General features: G+C 36.2%; 1 protein-coding gene across 3 annotated transcripts in view; it reads right to left on the minus strand.

Moving 5' to 3' along the window:
- Positions 1-22,488, minus strand: part of CACNA1E (calcium voltage-gated channel subunit alpha1 E) — a 291,680-nt gene that overhangs the window by 107,011 nt on the left and 162,181 nt on the right. For all 3 annotated transcript variants that reach the window (XM_015813135.1, XM_015813134.1, XM_015813132.1), the window contains exons 8-13: positions 11,800-11,915; positions 7,561-7,614; positions 5,599-5,685; positions 4,991-5,200; positions 2,764-2,876; positions 999-1,111 (exon numbers count right to left, since the gene is read on the minus strand). In XM_015813135.1, coding sequence (XP_015668621.1) covers positions 999-1,111; positions 2,764-2,876; positions 4,991-5,200; positions 5,599-5,685; positions 7,561-7,614; positions 11,800-11,915 — 693 coding nt within the window. The remainder of the gene's footprint in view (positions 1-998; positions 1,112-2,763; positions 2,877-4,990; positions 5,201-5,598; positions 5,686-7,560; positions 7,615-11,799; positions 11,916-22,488) is intronic.

Here is a 22,488-nt window from a genome sequence, read left to right on the forward strand (position 1 = left end):
CTTTTTTGGCAGCTGCAATACATTGCTAGAACATTCTTAACTTGTGATGCACCAAGAGTCCCAGATCTTTCCCACAAATACAACTACTAAGCCAGATACTACCTATCTTGTTTGTATTCTCTAGATACAGCTTTTCCTACTTAAGTGCAGAATCTTAAATTTCTCAACAGTGAACAACATTTGTAGGATAGCACCCAATGTTCAATTTTATCAAGATCCTTTTGAATCTTGAGCCTTTCCTCCATTTTGTATCATCCATATATTTTATCAGCAGTTCCCTCATCTAAGTCATAGATGTTAACAGTACTGTGTCCAAGGCATAATCCTGATGCCTATTAAGGATCACATATTGGATATACAGTAATTGTTCAGTCAAGTTGTGAGTCCATCTTATAGTGGGAACATCCAGCCCACATTTTTCCACTTCATCAAGAAGGAGATTATGGTCTGCCTTATCAATTCCTAAAGACTAAATATACTATATCCACAGCATTCTTTTGGTCAATTAATCTAGTCACCTCATCAAAGAAAGCAATAAGATTTGTGTGATGTGACTTGTTTTTAACAAATCCATACTGGATTCTGATAATTACCCTATTTGTTTCTAAATGCTCAAACACCCACTGCTTAATTATTTTTTGTAGGGTATTCTCAGTATTGATGTCATGCTGATCAGTCTGTGGTTTCTCTATTTCTTTCTGTTTCTTAAATATTGGAACCATGCTGGCTGTTTTCCAGTCCTTCTAGAACATCCACTATGTTCCAAGGAAAATTTGTGAGCATAAGTGTGTGTATATTAAAGAGAATGATGTGTTATTATATTAGATCAGTTTTAGCTTTCTAAATTTTTGCTTACTTTTTTTAGGTAGATAGCCCAATATAATTAACACTAAGGATGATGAAGAAGGGGAAGTCAATATCTGTCAATCAAATAATCAAAAAAAGGCAGAGGAATAGGACAGAGGAAACACTGAGAAAAAAGGTAGAATAAATCTCACTTTGTGACTTTAAAGATCCGTAGAAGTCGTAGGGCTCGCATGACACTAATCCCAAAAGAGGTCCCAGGTCTAAAGATAGCCCAAACTACTTCAAAGATGCTCCCCACTGTAACCTAAGAGAGAAAACACATGCAGAAGTCCTGAAATAATACAGTGTTCTCCAAATTGCAGCCCTCTGAGAATACTATATTCGACTATAATCCGAATTGTCTCTTTCAATCCGTATGAACAATTCCCTTTCTCAAAAGGTGCTTCACACAGTTGTGCTCTCTTGTGCACACAAGATCAACACATATATTTACACTGTGCAATGAAACAGCAATAGCAACAATGAAAGTGCTATGTATTTTATTTCATTCTTTTTAGAGCTACCTTGTGTTCTAAATTGTACAAAATCCATCTCCAAAAAACAATGCAAAGTACTGAATTACTAAACCCTAATAGAAGCAACATACTGGCTAGTTTTATGGCAATTAAATAATCAGAGCTTCTTTCAAGGAATCCTAACAACTGTGGCTTGTTGGCAATGCCAAATAGCTTGTGTTAGAGTCTTCCACCTTACAGAATTGTTGTACCAACTATTTTCTGAAGAGAAATTATTTTTTAACCAATTAGGACTAAATATAGGTATTCCTGGAGTTTGCCTATTAAGAATAAGAACAAGAAAGAAATGATTAAGAAGTAATGGCTTTGCTATTTTTATATATGATTATTGCTGCAAGATTACTATTTGCACAAAAATGGAAAGACCTACGGCAGAGAAATGGATGCTGAATATGACAGAACTAGAAAAGATGGCAAAATTGACTTGTTTGATTATAGAAAGATCAACAACTATATTTATTAGTAAATGGAAACCACTTGTGGACATTTTGCTTAAAAAAGACAAAAATAAAGTTGTAATTTCTGAGTTCAGATGGTAATTTGAAAGGCTAGCATATGTAAAGCAGGAAAGTATGATATAACCTTAAAGAGAGAAGATAAAATATAAATCTATTTATAACCATTGTCAATAAGATCAAAAGCCACTTCCTTGTAATCTTTTCTTTTTTCTTTCTATTTTTCTCTTTTCTTTTCCCACTATGCACTGTTTTTCTTTATCTACCATATTTTCCGGCGTATAAGACGACTTTCTAAACCCTGAAAATCTTCTCAAAAGTCGGGGGTCGTCTTATACGCCCAGTCGTCTTATACGCCGGAAAATACGGGTATTCTATTTTATTCCTTTTAAGCTGAGGACGCAATAGGGGTGGCAGCCGGGAGCCGCTGCCTCCCGTCCTGCTCCCCCTCCCTGGACGCGATGGGGGTGGCGACCGGGAGCTGTTGCCTCCCGTCCTGCTCCCCGTCCCCACCCGTTCAGCTGAGGATGCGATGGGGGCGGCGGCCGGGAGCCGCTGCCTCCCGTCCTGCTCCCCCTCCCCATTCAGCTGAGTACGCGGACGCCCATTCAGCTGAGGACACGGCGGCCAGGCTGGGGGCGGCGTGGACTCCCGACGATGCTGCAGTGGAAAAAGCTGCACCCTGATAGCCAATTAAAAGGTAAGTTTGAAGAAACACCTTCCTTCTGACATACACAGACTACATAGAGGCACTATATGCATAACCATCAATTTAATCAAATTACTGTAAAACTTTCCTCTGAACCAACTTTCCTTTGCTCATCTTTGGCCCCACATTATCTGCCCTGTTCATTTATAAGGGTTTATTCACATCAGTGCATTTCTCTAATTAACTTATTTCCTACATTATCATTTGCCCTGCTTACCCCGCAGTCAAAACAGTTGAAAGAAGAATGGAAATAAAGACGTGGTCCCATTCCGTACATCTTCAAGGACATCTCTAGGAGGAACAGGCCCAGAAATATAAACTCTGCATAGTCTGAAAGAAAGCCATTCCAGTGGGTTAATTCTAGTTCTACCTTTCTGTCTCATTCATTTTTTAAAGATTTTTTTTTAAAAAATGAATGATATACCCTCAAATATCAGGCTGACATTGTCAAATTTCTCTACCTGATTGGGTATCCAATCAAACAACATAGGTCAGAAAAGCTAGTTACAATCATCCCGGGAGCTTATAAAAATGTGGGGAAAATAATAAAAATTGCTTCTCTATCCAACTTCCAAGAATAAATTACAGTAGTGGCCAAAATTGTGGAAACCTTTTGGGAAAACTGTACAGTAGAAATGCCACCTTTGGTTAAGTTTTCACCATTTTTTCTTCTAACTTCTTTATAACTGTAGCCTTGTTCACTTAATAATTCTATTTTACATTGCTTTCTGAGTAACCAGTCAACTCTTTGCACCATTACTTTAATTTTATTACATTTTACAAACTCACTAAATGAAAGAACACAAATAACCCCAACCAACTTGATAGCAATCACATAACACACTGACAAATGTCCTCCTCTCAGCTTCAATACTTGACATCAATAACTGAATCCTGTGATCTGATTGGCCCATTGCCAAAACAAGATGACACCTGATTGGCTCTCTAAACACTCATGCTCATTGGCTACAATCAGATGAAGGAAAGCTACCTGATATCAACCTAAGCAAGTTGTGCTTCCTTTTTCTGGCTATTTGGCTATAACGTTTCATAGAATACAGTACAGATAATTGAACAAACTATGTTGCATTACATCCTTGATTAAATTATCTTTCCATTGATATATAATTTTATGGTACTACTCCCCCAAAAAAGTGGTGTTATTAGCCATCAAACCTCAAAAATACACTTTTCCCAAAAGGTTTCCACAATTTTGGCCACTACTGTAGAAGGCACATCAGTGGATCATTGCCCAATTGCTGCTGGTGAGCTTTTGCCTGCTGGTATTCTTACAAAGTAACTTGCATTTTTATATTATCAAATCAGATATTTAAAAGATTTTATTTGAGTCAGCTTCTCAATATCATTAAAATGCAGATGTTTGCAATAAAAATAAATGGTAACATATCCAAAGAAGTTAGAAGTTAGTCTGTCTCTGCTCTAACTATCCTTCAAGCATTCTTCTTTCTAGACACCTAATGATTTGAATTATTTTGATTTACTTTAGTTTACTTTAGCAAGTTGTTTCTTTTCCCCCCTATTTCATGTACAAGCAGTAACATGTGATGTCCAAAAAATATTTTGGAAAACTTAAGTGGATTGGGTTAGCAGTTGTGGTGTTCAGAACTCAAGAGTCAAATATTCTTCTCCAGATTAGGCTTTTTGCAAAAGTTTATCAATAATTTCACAATTTTGTTCTTCTGACTTGCTATTGTTTCCAGACCTGTTGTTCTTCTGGCTGTTATTTATTTGGGGTGCTATTGTGGCCTATACAATTTTGTTTATAAGCACCCATGATGCCATTACCAAATTAAGTTTGTGACACCATTAACAAAATAATGCAGGTTGCCCATTTTATTAGTAAGTGTAAAAAGGAATGAGGTCAGTGATAACCAAAACATTATTATTTCAATTTGCAATTCTAAAAACTGATGTGTTTAAAAACATGAATGTATTCTGTATGTTTTCCCAACATATGCATTTTCCTTTTCACTTTCTCCTAATATATCCATTCTGCACACATTAACAAATTGTGAACTACATTACAATATTGACAAAAATATAGATATTTTCATATAACTACTTTTTGGGTTGTATTTCTTTTGGGTTATGTATTGAAAAACTTCAATACCCTTCTTTCCAGTAAATGCAACTGAGGATTTTCCCTAACTTAATTGTGGAGGTAAGAAAGAGATTTATCACTGTTCTCATATACTTCCTCATGAGAACATTTCCTCAATGGAATATAATTCTGATCTAAACTTCTGTCACAATATGATTATGCTCCACAATCACCAACATTCTAATTGGGAATGCTCAGTCTCTGTGTGGAGGTGAGACGCTTTTACTTATAATGCAGTTGGTTCTAGGCTAGTGTTTCTTGTTCTTTGCTTCAAATTGGTTGCAAGAACGTTGAATGAACAACACAGAACTCCATCACTTACTTAGCAGATGTGTAAGCCATGCAGGCTGTTTGTGATGGACAATAGCCACACAAGCAGTGTTGAGGGCCACTATGCCCAGGACAAGCCAATAGAACACCTGGGATTTCACCATATGACGAACAGAGATCCGCAAGAGGCGTTCCTTGTGTCGGAAGTATGAGGCCCCATCCAATTTTGCACTTTTGATGCTGGATCGAGCAAGTGGGGTTCCTACAATGAAATGAATAAGAGAGATAGGAAGTGCTGAGAGCTATTAGAATGCACAATAGGCTTTAATTATTAAAAAGCTTACAGTTATTCTGTCATTGTCTCTTCTGTCATCATGCCTTTCCTTACCAGTTCAAAAGTTTTTCTTCCTACCTTTTATCCACAAAACATCAAAGGGAACAACAATGGAACAATAGCATCTCCATTTGACTGTATAGCAACTGTAGTGTATAGCTGTATATAGCAAATATATAGTTGTCCAGTTTAGTTACAATAGGTCTGATCTGTTTCTTCACTCCTGTTTGAATGTGGCTGTTTCATGATTTGGGACAAATATTATATTGTAGTAGAATGAGCTACCTTAACTGACTGAAGGACATACATTGTTAGCTTCATCTTACCCACAGATGAGATATCCACACGCTCATCACTAGAATCACGATTCATGGCTTCCGTCCGGTTCCTTTTAATAGTTGCTCTTCTAAGTACTAAAAATGGAGAAGAAAAAGCACATCAGTAAATATTACCTCTATATTATGCAGTAACAGTGGGCAGTTCCTAACTTTTAGTTTCCAATAACTGAGCAGAAAATCAATTATTCCTGGAGGTACAGTTGTAACGAGAGCCAACAATGGTAGGCATTTCACTGAGTATATACACTATGCTTTGCCTTATAATACACATCACTTAACTCCGTATACTTTTGCAATTTTAGTGTATGAATTCTTTGTTATATATCTCATAAAATTAAAGTTGGATAGTTTGCTTTAGATATAATTTCTAAATCACTATGAGGGTTAAAATAGGAACCAGTTGTTCCCGGGGCAGAGATAAATGTTATGTATGCATACAAGAACCGCTTGGTTCCAAAACCATTAAGTGTTGTACTATGTATCCATTCATTTGGAAGGGGAGGAGGTGGAAGACATGGCCCCAGGGCTGTAAAACCCTATTATAACTATTCATTGAGACAACATCTCAATACAATTTCTAATCTAGCTGACCCATATCTGAGACTTCTGAAATCTAGCTGAGGAGTGGAACAAAATAATGAAGTATTCAGAGATCTGTGATTTATTGCCAAGCCATAATCTGCGAAGCGTGATGATCAGGACAGGGGATATGTATATGTGTGCTTGTATATTTGTTATGGCTGACATCAATATATAGATAAACTAAAGCTGAGCAGACATTTATGATTTGGCTTTATTCTACAATTATTCAGTATTGTTAATAAGATTTTGCAAAGAGATATATGGCTTAAAGATACTGAACTATGTACTGAAAACTTGGAATACATTTGTCTAAGAAAAGTGTTAGATTTATCAAACTTGGAGTGTTGCCAAGAAGGTAGCACTTTGTTTCATTGGAAAGAACTGTCTAGTTCATACTGAAATACTGGATTCATGATGGGCTCCCTTTCAGTCTTTTAATGGATTCCTTATAAAAATAATGGAAAGACCAATCAGTACTATCCTGTATAGACAGAGATTAATTCACTCTTAAAAAACAAAGTCACAGTTGTATACAGTTTCTATGCTTTGTTAGTTCCTTTTTAACCATTTTTCCTATGTATTTATTCAGGTTTTTTTTTCCATATTCAGGTAGTTTTCACTTAGCTACAATAATTAAGACCAGCAATTTGGTCGCTATGTAAGGCAGTTACAAAATGAAACCACAACTGTGCTTATGCTCTTATTCCAGCTTTCAGCTTTACAGATTTGTAAAGATTGTAAAACAAGGATTGGTCATAAAGTTACTTTTTCATCACCATTGTGATGAAAACTATGAGGCAGTTACTAAAAGAGGGCTACCTGTATTATTTTGTAGAAGTAACAGTTTTTCTTCTTTTTTAAATGGATATTATATTAAATTACCAAAACCTAACATTAGACTATTTGTTGACTCTTCAGTGTTAGGTGCAGTAGAAATGGGACTATCAACTGATATGGAAACCACATGCTACCCTTGCTTGTTAATATGTTGAGCTGACTCAAATGTCAGCTGGGATGCTTGAGTATGCCAACATCTGGATCACTTGACAAACCTGCCATGCTTCCTGGCTGCTAGATTTCCCCCCCCCCTTACTTGATCAAATAGCACATGTGGGAGACACATATTCATGCCCTGTTGCTTCTCCCTTGCGAATTCCTTCTTTTTTCACTTCTGTCTGCCTCTATAAATAGACAGAAGAGTAGCAAAACCTGGATTTGTGACATGCAGGCAATTTCACCCTATCTTCTACTGACAAACATGCATGAGCTGTGCATAAGGAGTTAACTGATATATGACTGTGACAGCAATGTGAATCAATGAGAGAGAAGAGAATACTTATTTTTTTGAGAGAGAAAGAGGATTCTTACCTTCTAAGGCTGATGTGCCAGAATTTTTGTTCTCTTCAGCCAGCATCACTTCCTCTATAGAAAGATTTATAATTGGTTTAGTTATACAGTTGTCTAGGCTTTCTTGAAGTTCAGTGAAGCAAACAGTTCTTGGTTCTCACATTCATGGAAATAGGGGAAAGAGGATTAATAAAAAGGAGGAGGTAAGAAAATGAAGCAGCACAAAATAAGCCTGGAAATTCAGTAAAATGAAATTACTCCAATGGAACAGAGTAAGTCTGTGAATTCTAGTTTCACTTCTCAATTCTAGTCACTCTCTCTCAGCTAGCAATGTGAGGCTTGGGTGACAAGCCAAGTTGGTCAATTCCTGTTGCAACCAATGGATCAATACTCAATTGATAAAAAGTAGACTTTGCACTTGCAAGAAGAAGGAGAGAAAAAAATGAACAATCTATCTTTTTCAGGCGCAGAAAGAGGAATGGGATACGATAACAAACCCTTAACCTTTTCTCTTTCACTGTCTGCTTAAAATTATCCTGTGCCAGCTCTTTTTCCCTTGCTGAACAAAACATAAGGATACCATTCATTGGAAGGGATTGCTCTGCTCACTTTTGTTTGTTTGTTTGCTTGTGTCAGGGATGGGGAGACAGATTAGCCAGTTTTGGAATAAATAAAGCCCTCCATCCCTGAACAATAGTATGATTTATAACTATGAGAGCAAAGTAAAAAAAAACTTTATGAAATGAACTTACGTGGAAGTAAATCAATGAGCCAGTGGATACACAGATGGTATGTCAAATACCTTTAATTTGTTCAAAACATGTCTCTAATAAGAAATATCAGACTCGTAAAATATTATTTAATGAGCTAAGTGGTGCTTGAAAACAACAATTCCCAACTATTTTGCCAATATCAGATTCAGTTGTCTCTTTGTATTTTACAAATAAACCTCTGTAATGGTTCTGGGTAGTCTTTAGAAATATAAAAATTAAAATGGCAGCATAATTCTCTAAAATATTATGATTTTAGATCATAATGAGGATGGTGCAAGTTTGTCCACAAATAGGCCCCTACTGTATAATCAGATTTGGCAGTCAATATTAAATGTACTGAAACGAGCCCTTTGAATTGTGCTAGGAAAACAGCTAATAACTAATATAGATATTTCAACATGGCAGTGATGGAGCTATCCTGAGAGATGCCATTCCCTACCTGTTCAACCAATTTCAGGGCCAGCTGTAATGCTGAAGCTATCTTCAACAGCTGCTCTGCAAAGAAAATACTGTGACAATCTAAACTTGTGGTAATTGCTACATATGTCACTCTCTTCCAGGTAAGATAATAAAGCCCCTTTTGTCATGCTGTATTGATTTGTAAAACTCATAACTCTACTCCCTATACAGTATACACTGTGGAAACTCATCTGAAATTGAAGTCTAAAGTTATATTAAAGTGCATCTACTTTATACTTACTGACTTTGCTACTGAAATATCTAGGAATGTAGCAAAGTTTTGCACTATTGCAATTGTTATTACAAGACATTGACACACACTGGTTAAGGGCACTGAATCTCTTTATGTATAAATGTGTGTCATTTTGCTCTAGTGGTCAAGGCAACACCCTAGAAATGGGGAGACTGTGAGTTCTAGTCCCACCTTAAACATGAAAGCTGGTTGGGTGACCTTGGGCCAGTCACTCTCTCTCTCAGACTAATTCACTTCATAGGGTTGTGATTTTGGAAAAAACAGGAAGAAAGTGTATTAGGTATATTTGCTGTCCTGAGTTATTTATAAAAATAATAAAGGTGGGATAAAAATAAATAAGTATCCGGCTGTCTGATTTCTTTTTAATTAATTTATTTTTAGAGAGTATTATTACTAACATCTTTCTGGATTCTTCTTCTTCGGTGTTTTGCAGGAAGGGTGTTTATATATATTAATAAAATTAAAGTTAAATCGGACTTAGCAGTCCAGCATCCATGACATATTCAGGTAAATTCCCAGATTATAAACTTCTTTTTTCAGAGGAAATAAACCTTACTTAGAACAAACAGATAATCTAAATCCTGATGTCCTATCTTTGGGTTTAGCAATTTTATCTTTTCCAAATTCAGTTTCAAATTGTATGCGTATGTATGTATGTGTGTGTGTATGTATGTATGTATGTATGTATGTATGTATGTATGTATGTATGTATGTATGTATTTCCTGGATTCATATGGGTGCCCATCTCACATGAGATTCTGGTGGCTAATTCAATAAAAACATCAATTTTTTTTTTATTTTTATGACCCTCTAATCCCTTTTATCTGGGTAGAGACAGGGCAATTGAATGGAACTGAGCACTTACTGGCCAGATGCCCTTCCTGACACCTACACGGAGTTTCCAGTAGATATTTTCTCTTTGCGCCCCCAAAAATCATCAATACAGTAAAAAATGGAATTAAATGAAATACATGAAACACAAAATGGCTTCCGAGGATAAACCTATCAACCACAAATACATTCAATTTAGAGGCTCACTCCTTTCCTGAAAGAACAGCCTTAAGAGCTTTATGAAAGGCCAGCAGGGTTGGGGCTAATCTATCCTTGGCAGGAGTGGTGTTCCAGAAGGCAGATATTGAAAAGGCAAGCTTCCTGGGTCCTGCCTGATGATATTTTAATAATCAGCTCCTGAAGCATGCCCTTTCAGCAACACCTGATGGAATGGGTAAACAACCTGAGGATATGCAAGAAGTTTTCAGGTGCCCAACCCTGAACCCACAGGAAAGAAGAACTGCTCAGTATCATCAGCATAATGGCAGATGTTTGCTCCAAATTCATGTGTGATTCTTCCAAGCAACTTTACATAAATGTTAAATAGCATCAAATATGGAACAGAAATTCCCCTATTTCGATGAGGTAACAGTAGATCTACCAGAATCAATGACTCCAATCCCAATTCCCTTAAATAATGAAAGTTCCTTACAGATCCAAACATATCAGTGAATCTTCCTTAACTACTTCTCTTGATACAAATTGCTCATTGGGAAGACTATTTAATTAAGAAAAGCTATCTCTGTGTGAAATCTAGGTCTGACTCTAAAATTAAAAAGGAGCAAGATAATCCAATTGTATCTGAATATGATGTATATATATAACATAAAACCAGGGGATATGACTTCAGATCAACAGATATTTTGTTTTTCTTGAAAAGTACTTTTCCAACTTTTTAAAAAATGGGAAATTCAGATTGGCTGCCACAATTACAAATGTCTGTCATTTTTCCAATTATCTGGAGAAAACAGTTGAATTATTACAGAAAGAAACCGAATACATTTGAAGAGAGGATGAATGATTTCATCATCAATTTTTATTCATGTTATTATTCTAGACATGTAGTATCAAGCAATAACCCTGAAAAAAGGGGAATAATTGAAATACACTTCTTAAAAAGGTGAAGCTAGTATATTTCTATGCAACTTTCTTTTGGATCTGAATTACTAGCTGTATAGAAAAAATATTTGATTTTCCCCCCTCTTTGTTTATAAGAATGTATAAATAAACAAACAAACAAAAATCACAAATAAAAGTTGTAAAAGGCATGTGACATTGCTGTTTGGTATTAAGGAATTAACAGTATTAATCTATGTATGAGTAATTACAAACAAAAATAATTCAGAAAAATCACAATGATTTGAACACATCCTAGTTGCTCTTTTAAGAAAAAGATCTCTCCTTGAACTACAGTGTCAATTTCACTTATTTTTCATGAAACAACTTTCTCCCCAGCTCTCTTATAACATCACAACGTTATATGAAATTATTAATCTATATTGTTGTGTAGGAACAAGGAATACATTTTACTGGGATTTATAAGAGCACTATGATGGTTCTACATAGATTCCTAACCTGTTTAAGCTTAAAAAAATGTGTTTTTAAAAATGGCATGGCATATTTTTGCAAAAAAAATTTTAAAAAAAAAAACAACTTACCAGATGCTCACACCTACACAAGAGGTGTGCAGCAGAACACGTCATTTACAAATAAGATGATAACAATCCAGAACAATAAATCTTTATGAAAAGGAACTTTTAAAAAAGAAAGCAAATGGAACAAAACTGAACATAGGGAAAAGTGTAATTTCATTGTCTCGCCAACAGTATTGGGTGCAAAGACTAGGACAGATATTTATTTCAGTAGTGTTCATGGTGGCTCTCTGAAGGAGCAGCTCCACTGATTTAATTGGCCCTAGAAATGCCTCAACACAGCTTGTCTTACCTGCTTTGTCTATCCAGGCCCGGTAGCCATTCAGCTCCCTCTCAATCTGCTGCTGTCTCCTCAGTTTCATGAAAGCTCGGCGATTTTCCACTCGCTCTCTCTCTTTGGCAAATTCTCTATAAAAAGGGAAGGCCAAGAACCAGTCAGTTTGGACTGTATTCTGACAGGTTAAGGGAGGAAAAGGGCTGTTTTAAGTGCCTAATAGAATGCAAGATTTTCATCAGCTAGTTTTGTCATCTTTAAAATAAGTTTGATTTGAGATGTATTAGAAATTTGCAGAGCTATTCAGAACTGAAGGGATTAGAACCTTGTCTATAAGTTTCACATTTCACAAAGAATTAGCAGCCAATCCATGTCAACTCTTCCAGCCAATACAGAGAGAAAAATGGCAGACAGACAGGCAATTACTACCATTTCAAGCTGGCCAATAGTTGTATGCCTTTTCTTTCCCTTCTCTGATTTTATTGGGTCCTTGCAAGAGAGAGAGAGAGAGAGAGAGAGAGAGAGAGAGAGAGAGAGAGAGAGAGAGAGAGAGAGAGAGAGAGAGAGCATCATCTCCCATGCTCTATATATTTATTTGCATTCATCTGTGCATATTTGTCTATTATTCTAAATTCCAGAGGTAATTTGAGGGGGAAACTGCTAATGGGTGTCACTTGTTAAAAATACCAGATGTGTATGTTGAAAACCCTCATAGGCTTCCTGTGACACCAAATCTAGAACAAGTAATCCAGGAAAGATGACAATCCTCTCCAATGGGAGGATAGACTATTCTTGGGTACAAGCCAATTTACTGTATAGTTTGTTTTTTAAAACAGTATCTGCTGTCCTAAAACAGCATTTTCTTGTCCACAGTTACCCACTAAGCATCACAGCTAAAAAGAAATATCCCTAATCCAGTAGTCCAATAATTACAAATTAATGGATCATGTTCAAAGGGAGAAAGTACCTGCTCCTTCTTCTCTAAGCAATTGTGAGTGACCATTTGAGTAAACTAGACCCAGCAGACTGTTGATTTTTTCTATGAACTAATCCATATGCCATGCTAACATACTGCTTGCTGCATGCTAGTCTAAACTACTTCTCACTCTCAAGCCAATAAACAGTGACTTATGTACTAAATATATTTCCTCTAATTTTAGAATCTGAATTACAAAAATAGAGGAAGTAGTTGGGGACAGGTCATTCCAGAAAAGCCCTGTCTATGTGGTCACTAAAAACCAACACTAATTTTTTAGCCCATAATTATAGATTTTGAACTTACTTCACATCCTGTAACTTCTGCTCAGTATATCTTGAGCTACCTGCAGGCTGAACTTAGTTTCTAAAACTGCTCCTTGTTGAAGTTATTAAAAGCCTCCTTTTAAATCATCCTCAGTCTGTTGACTGTAGTGTTCCTAATACAACTTTATGGATTATGTAATTGGGAGAATGGTAGCTTTCTTTCCTCTTACCTTTGTAAGAGAAAAATAGAGGATTTTGTATGGCATGCTTGAAAGCAGAAAAACATGGTTTATGATCCAGGAGATTTGGCAGACTGTAGCAGATAAAAGTAGACCCTGCACATAATTCAGAAAGAAGGCTATTGCTTCTCCATTGCTCAAACCAGTGTCTCACCAATGGACACTTATGATTCTACACATTCCTTATGCATTAGCTTTCATAAGCAAATTATTTTCTGTCTCTCCTACAGCTGAAATGTTGTTGATAGGCCGGGGGCGTGGATGCATTATTCAAAAGAAATATACATTACCAAAGCTTTGCTACATAGTCTCAGGATCTGCTGAAGGTGTGAAACAGTGGGGTGAAGAAAAGATTGAAGAAAGAGCAGGAACACTAGCGAGGTCCCTCTAGTAATACTCTAATCTCCTTGGCAAACACAATCTTTGCATGAATTAAGCTCTGTGGAGTTCACTCAATGCTCTGGAATTTTTCCTCATTACATCTCCTAAAGCTAACATTACAACATAGAAATGATCAGCAGTACAAAATAAAATACAGTTGACACAAATACAAATATAATATTGTGGAACTTAATTTCTTGTTGTACAACTCTAGTACCACTGAGATAGATTCCAATAAAAGTTAAGAGTTTGTATAGATCCACCTCTGCAGATGGATAGTACAGCCAATGTCCACAGCCATAGCTTCAGGTATATCAGCTAGGCCAAGGATAATCAACTAGCAAGGTGTGAATTTGATCAGATTATTTGATGGGAGACCACTACAAACCTTATACAGATAGTCCTTGACTTTCAACCATTTATTTAGCAATGGTCTGAAAGTACAACTGTGCTGAAAAGAGTGATTCATGACTGGTCCTCACACTTACGACTGTTGCAGCGACCCTGAGGTTATGTGACTGTGAATTGGGTACCTGGTAACTATCATGCATTTATAACAGTTGCAGTATCCGACAGTCATGTAATCATCTTCTTAGCCAGCTTCCAACAAGCAAAGTTGGAAAGTAGCAGGAAAAGTCATAAGTGGCAGTCCTGTGTCGTCTCGCTTAACAATCATGGTATTTTTTTTAATGACTATGGCAAAAACATCATAAATGGTGCCTCATTTAATGACCACACCATTTAATAAGAGATTTTCCGTCCCTGTTGCAGTAAGTTGAGGACTATCTGTAATATGCCAGGATATTCATGCTAGGATCTGTAAAAATTAGAGTCCCTCTTGCAGGAAGAAATTCAAGTTTATAGGATAAAAAACTATAACAAAGATATTTTATTGAACAAATAAATAAATAAAGCAAGGAGATCTGCAGGTGGCAATACTTATGAATATATCAAGAAACATGCCATTATATCACAGATATTGTTTTTCTATTACCTCCCAAATAAACCAAGATAATTTTGATTCACAGATTGATATACTATTAAAAATATATCTATCACCAAAGGATATGGGGCTGGATATGCTAGACTGATTGAAAAACTGCATGTTTGGTTATCATGTTTGCATTTGTGTTTGGCTCTACTATTGGACTTTTATTATGTTTTATAATAATTTGTATACTACTGATGTTGTATAAAATGTATAAGCTTCCTTGAAAAGGCTTTTTGATTTATAGGTGGTCTAAAAACCATGTTTTAAGAAATAAATGACATTAAGGAAAGATATAGATCTGAAAATTAGATGTTGATCAATATTGATCAGTTGGTACATTTTTTAAAAAATATATACCATAATGAAATAAAATAGAGCTGCACCAGAGCTGAACATAGGAAACATGGTACCAGAATACTTTCCTTATATTCTGCCTGGTTTTATACTCTTATAAAAATATTAAGCTAACTTAAAAATAATAATAAATGAGAAATTAGCAAGTTATAATGCAAGGCACCAGCCCTCAGGATTTATTTTTATTTCCAAGAATATTTCTGCATTCTACATTAACCCATTAGGCATTCTTAAGAAATAAAAATAGATGTGATTACAAAGCAGTGTTTTGTGCAGAAGCATGCCCACCTGACTAGGAAAGAGAAAACATTAGGTTGTAGAGAACTAGGTTGTAGAGAACACCCAAGGGCAGGGGTCCTCAACCTTGGCAACTTGAAGACTTCACTGGCTGAGGAATTCTGGGAATTGAAGTCCACAAGTCTTCAAGTTGCCAAGATTGAGGACCCCTGCCCTAGGAGATAGAGGCAGATAGAAACAATTCAGCTCTCCTGTTTTAGGAGACTTCCCATGATATGCATTTAAAAATAAAAATGTGTCAACCAGATCTACCATAATAGATTTTATTCCTGATGTAAAATTGGCTAATATATCAACGCATCAAAAATGAGGCTATCTAATATAAGAAAATAAAACTTTCATACTGTGTTTTCAGGTTTTATCTTATTTGGTAAAAAATCCATTTAGATGTCAGTTTTCCAAATGTGTCTTCTGCAGTGAAGACAAATACAAAAAGCAGAAGCTGGAGATGATGCCGGAATCAAACTGATTTGACAAGAGATAGGAAAGCAGATTGATTCATGTTTATGAAACTGTCTTAGAAATGCAGCTTCATGGTAAAGCATGACACAAATTAATCCACGTTCACGTAGATAGCATTTTTCTGAACCCACACACTTTTATGGAGAGGCATATTTTCCTGTCAATAAGAGAAAAGGTATATTCCATCTCAAGAAGTAAGAACTTGTCAGACGGGAGGCTTCCGGTTCTGCGCAGCTAGCGCAATAGCCACTCTGATCCCTATGGCTGATTTCTCTCTGTTTGGGGACCCTAAATGGGCCCAAAGCCACCCCGGAGAGGTGGCAAGGAAGGAGGGAAGCCCCGCCGATACTGGAGAGATGGTGATTGATTCGGATGTTTGGGAAAGCTCTCCAAAAACCAACAGAGGAAAGGCTAGCATCATTCGTGAGTCTAGCCCAAGCTACATGCAGCTGAAGCCAAAAAGCACTAAACTAAGCATGATTGTAAACAGTGTAACTGAACTGGATAAGAATATTGATTTTCTCTCTTCTACCTGACTGATTTCCTGAGAAAAAAAAGAAAAAACCCCAGAAGTAAAAATCCTCCGAAAGGGAGGGGTGTGTGTCTTTGTTCCACCCTCCTCTAAACGGAAGCAGCGAATTAAGTTTACAGGGGGAAAAAATACAGAAAATTGAAAGATGGACTGGTGCTGACATCTAGTGGTGGATGAAAATACTGCCCTAAGTGTACAGCCCGGAAAGAAAACCCTGTTGTCGTGATCTTCAGGGCTTTGATTAAACAAAGAGCAGCTATAACAAAAGAAAACATTGTGGACTATCTACAAAGTGAGAACTATAAAACTTAGAAAAAATTGACCTTCCTGGATTATAAATATTTTTTAAATTGGGACTTTAAAGTGATTGGCAGAGAAAGGATTTTTGGTCATTATGGAGCATCAGAGATCTGCAGAAAGAACATACCAAGAAAAAGTAAATACTTACCAGGAGCAAATGTATGTTCTGTTACAACAAATGCAAATGATATTAATTTCAAATCATGAGAAAATTAAAAATGAATTTGAAAATTTAAATGAATGCATCCTCAATTTAATGTCACAACAATCAAATGATCAGAAAACAAAAAAAGGAGAGAGATCATGTAAAGCAGACAACTGAATATAAGCTAGTGGGGACTCAAGTGGAGAATGAGAATGACTTACAAGAAACATTGAACATGGAAAAGATAACTTGTACTCTAAGACCACAAAGTAAATTTGAGGATAAAGAAAAAGATTTGACAAAATGGATTGCTGAGCTGTTGGAAGTATCACAAGAAACGGAGAGACAAGGAATGATGAGAGAAATCTTCAATGAATATGAAGGGGCAAAATCTTTTTACAAAGACATGATGTTTGATTTGCCTATTATATCTACAACAACATTTACAAGATTCTTTGGTGCAACTGAATATATTAATTGGGAAAGATGCTTGGCAAAGAAGAGGGCTAAAGTGAGAATTGAGGAATTAGATGATGGGGTGTATCAGAGGGAATATTTAAAAATTAAACACTTGTTTGAATATGGCTGAAGAAATAGAAAGATTTTAGTTTAAGATGGATGAACCCTCCAAGTAAGACAGTATTTTTTCTTTTCTTTTTTTATTTTGTTTTTCGATATGAGAACTATAGAAATGTGTGGGATGATCAACATAAAGGAAATGTTCTATATATTTAAATGTAATTGATTTTAAGAAAATTTCAATGGATAACTAAAAATGGGAAAAATGTTTTGAATAGAGTTAAAAGATTAGATGATTGGATTTAATTATGGGTAAAGAGAACAGAAAAAAATTGGAAATAAGTGTATACTAATTCAAGAGGGATATGTATTTTAAGTAGTATATTATATTCTTATTTTTTTTCCTTTTTCCCTTTTTCCCCTTTTCTCTCTCACGTCTTTTCTTTTTCTATGTCTTTCTTTTGTGTCTTTTTCTTATTTTTTTAAGACATGAAAATAGATTTTAATACTTTAAGGTAATTAATTCTGGGAAAATTTTAACCAGTAGAAATGTTTTGAACATTGTAGGGAAAATAAATTTAAACAAGAATTGTAAACAGGATTTATGACAAGGCAACCAAGTTGACCAAGAAAAGAAGCATGATATTGATGTGATTATTATTGGTAGAAATTTTAGAAAAATCTTTATATTTAATTGTTACCTATCAAATTAATAAGAATTGTATTAATTTAAGGTTGCAAAGAGAATATTATTGGAAGAAGAGAAAATCAAGCAAAGCTATTATGTGGATTTTGGAATATAGAAACTAACTAAGGAGAAACTTCCTGACAGTGAGAACAATTAACCAGTGGAACAACCTGCCTCCAGAAGCGGTGAATGCTCCAACACTGGAAGTTTTTAAGAAGAGACTGGACAGCCATTTGTCCGAAATGGTATAGGGTTTCCTGCCTGAGCAGGGGGTTGGACTAGATGACCTTCAAGGTCCCTTCCAACTTTACTATTATTANTATTATTATTATTATTATTATTATTATTATTATTATTATTATTATTATTATTATTATTATTATTATTATTAATGATTACTTTGTAAATATAAATCCAGACAACAAGCTGTTTACCAAATGTTAAGATGTTTATGTTAAAAAATCAATAACATATATTTTAAAAAAAGAACTTGTCAAATGGCAGCACTTGAAGGTAAGTAGATATTTGTTTGACAAAGACAAGGCCTTCCTACTTTCCCAATGAAAAGTCAAAACAGATGTAAAAGGAAACCAAGAGATCTATAATCGACATATGTACTGTAGTGGGAAGCACATTCAATTTACGGGCATGCTTAGAAACAAAGGTGATTATGAAAGATGGAACTTTCTTTGCAATAGCCCAACTTTTGATCTTTTTAAAAAAAGAGTGACAGAAGCACCTGGTGAAATATCCATGATCACATTAGAATCCATAGATATCATGTTGGAAATACCAGATCTACAGTGGGTGGTGTAGTCATATAAATCACAAGTAGAATTTAATTACCTGTCTCTCTTCCTACTTCAAAAGGGCCCACATAGTTTAGACTTCATTTGTAGGAAAAGGCTTCAACTTCTCAATATTTATGACTGTCCTTTTCTGCATCTGTTCTACATTATTCTTGCGTATGTATTGTGAATGTATCAACACATTCACTGAGTTAGTCACATTCATATTTTGTTTAAAAAGAAATAGAACTTTCACATTAGAATTCTTGAGAACTCTCCAGTGAATTCCTACAGGGTTGAGTGACTTGTTAATTTGCAGTTTGTCGTGTAGCTCTTAAACATCAACCTTTAGTCACATTCAACAGAGCTGTTTTGCTGTGCTCTACTATCGCAGAGCCATTAAGAAATCTTTGCCACTTGCACAGCTGTATGCTTACCATGTGCAGTTAAATATGCAACATTCTAAATGCTGTGATTTATGGTTGCCCTGACTGAAATTCTAGCCCTTCCCAATATTACCCACCACATGAAAGCTTCCTCCAATTGGCATGTGCTATGTATGCATAGTTACTCCATACGCTTCAGCTATGTTTTTGTTTGTTTTATCTTCCCTGGGCCATCCAGTGAGGACCCAGATTGTTGGGGGCAATATGCTGACGCTGTAAATCAGAGAGGGCTGTACAGCACTATGAAGCAATATATAAGTCTAAGTCAGGGGTAGTCAACCTTGGCTCTTTTATGACTCGTGGACTTCAACTCCCAGAATTCCTGAGCCAGCTGTGCTGGCTCAGGAATTCTGGGAATTGAAGTCCACGAGTCATAAAAGAGCCAAGGTTGACTACCCCTGGTCTAAGTGCTATCCACATGACTGAGGTGCTTTTCCAGGGCCTGGACAGGCTTCAGCTCAATCCTGACAATCCTGTGGATGACTATGAATTTTAAGGCTAATGATTTTGCATTGTTAATTCTGGATGTGATGACTCCCTCAGGCAAAGTTGGAGCACAGTCTGGATGTCTTCTGGAACTCATGGTTCCTGCTCAAGGAAGAGGTGATAGCTGTGGCCAAGAGGCCTTCACATAAGTACACATTCTATAGCAATTGCACACATTTCTAGATTGGGAGGTATGAGTCACTCATGTCCTAGTCACCTCTTAAGTGGACTATTGAAATGTACTTCGCAGGCTGCTATCCTTGAAGAACATGTGGGGCTCAGTTGCAACCATTGTCTATCTTGCCTTCAAAATCTATGGGACTCATTCCTAGGCAATGTATCTAGGCATCTTAGATCCTGCAATGCCGAGCTTGATATTTGTTTTGTCAGATAAGTCTATGCCCATCATATATAGTTACAATACAGATAAATAAATAGAAAAAAGAGGTCATCTCATCTTGGGAGAGACATGTGTACATATGCACACATATATACTTCTGCCTGAGTTGCCATGACAACACTAGGAGAACTTGAATCTGTAAACAAAGCTTTATGTGAATCAAAACAGAGAAACATACTGAATAGAAAGGCTAAGTTTGATTCCCTTGTGCTTTTTGTTCCTCCTCAAAAAAGCTCAGGTTTTTTTTAGATAAATTTATTAATTTATTATAGAGTAAACACACTGATAGGAATGCCCATCTGACCAATGCAGTTGTAGGTGGCAAAAAATATTAAAATATAATGCACAATTGATACCAATTTTTAAAAAATCCCTGAAAAAACATTTCCTTACCAACATTACACATAGACACTACAGTTCCATAAACATCTTCGGAATGTCTGGGTGAAAGACCAGTTGTGTTACATGTGTGCACCATAGAGCATCTAATACAGCACATGCTGCTGCATATTAAACCAGCTGAAGCTTCCACATGCTCCTATTTATTTAGTTGTATCGTAACTATATATGATGGCCATAGGCTTATCTGACAAAACAAAGACACAGCTAGCTTTGATTGTTGTAATAGTTATAAACCATTAAAATGTGTGGAAATCAGAAGAGATTATACAAAGCATGCAGGATCTGAGATGCCTAGATGGATTGCTGAGGAATGTGTCCCATAGATTTTGAAGGCAAGATAGACAATGGCCACAATTGACCCTTTCTTGCTAAGGAATAGCCACTGTCTTTGGCTGCTTGGAATTCTGCTTTCTGACATTGATAGTGATGCAATCCTGTCTATAACTATGAAAAGGAAAAATATATATATTCCCAAAACAAGCCCGGAGTCTGTTGTTTTGGCTGTATGACTATGGGTTTCCAGCTCTACTAAAGCAAATACCAGCTGGCCTACAGACTCAAAAGTATTTCCCACTATCACTTTAAATACTATTTAGTTAAAAAGTTAAAAGCACCAGGCTACAACCAATCCTTCTCATAATTTGAATGTCAGTTCAATATTTGCCATCAAACTGCAATTTTATTACAGAAGGAGAAAGTTATTAAACACATGATATTAATAATTTCACCTGTACTTAATTTTAATTAAATGAAATCTATTTTATTTCCTGGCCACTGTACCTGACTTGTCTTATTAGTCCATAACTATATTTGGAATATGACATTTCAAGGCCAAGAATATAGCTCTTGCCCCAGAAAAATTGTGCATAGCTTGAGCTACCAGAACTGGGCTGTAAAACTATACAAGATCAGGTAGTAAGATAGAGATTTCCTTACATTGTTTACTGCAGTCTAATGACCGTACATATTTTACAGTTTGCATCTGCAGCTCTATGCTCTCCTGATTTGAAGTTTATCTAGCCTGCATCTGATTCCAAGATAAAAAAAATAAGAAGGATAAATAAAAGTCTTTAAATTGCCCATAGACTTCACCAGATCAGTAAACAGAGCAGGCACACTGATTATATGGCACATTCTTTTCTGCAACAATCAGATATATTTCTACATAATTTACAATAAATAATTATAGCTTTGCATCTATATGAAACAGTTAATATTTGCCTAGTTCGTCTAATGTTTTGTCCTCTTTTGTTCTATTACCTGGTAATAGATCACAGAAAATACTGGAAAAGGCTCAGGGCTAAGAACCTTTTTATGAACTCAACAGCCTATAGACAATCCCTTTTCTGCCATTTTGCCTAATGGTATACTGAAAAAGTATTGAGCTCTAACACAGGAGGCCAGCTGAAAATTTTATCTCTCAGCTGAACTTGCCAGCTGAAAATTTTATCTATCAATTCAAAGTCTGCTATGTTAACTAAAAGCAGTTCTGCAGTCGCCAAGAAATCATGTGTCCTGGATGCATCATTAAAAAATGTCATTCAACAGAAACCAGAAGGCTTAAGAAAAAGATTAGACAATGCAGATCTGTGAAGAAAGAAGAAACTGAAAAACTAGAACAGAAGGAGGTTGGAAGTTGGAAACAATCTCCTGGATAGCCTAGAAAAAGAAGAAGCAGGGGACCAAGGAGCCCACAATAGGAGGATTTAAAGAAGGGCATAGACTAAACACCCTCTCATGGATAAAGGATTTAGAAAGGAAGATCAGGCCGCGGCCTGGGATGCGGCCGCGGCCGCAGCACTGGACCGAGTCGTGCCGCTGCGGCCTCTGACCCGCCGTAGATCTCAATTAGCCCCTTGGTTTACTGAGGAGCTGAGAGAGATGAAACGCCGGAAAAGACGCCTAGAGAGCAGTTGGAGGACGTCCCGGACCGAATCCGACCGAACACAGGTAAGGAGTCATATTAGATCTTACCTTGTGGCGATGAGGGTGGCGAGGACTAACTACTACTCCACCCTCATTGCGTCATCAGATA

The sequence above is a fragment of the Protobothrops mucrosquamatus genome, unplaced genomic scaffold, assembly GCF_001527695.2.
Source record: "Protobothrops mucrosquamatus isolate PMUCROS unplaced genomic scaffold, P.Mucros_1.0 scaffold140, whole genome shotgun sequence".
Taxonomy (NCBI): Eukaryota; Metazoa; Chordata; class Lepidosauria; order Squamata; family Viperidae; genus Protobothrops; species Protobothrops mucrosquamatus.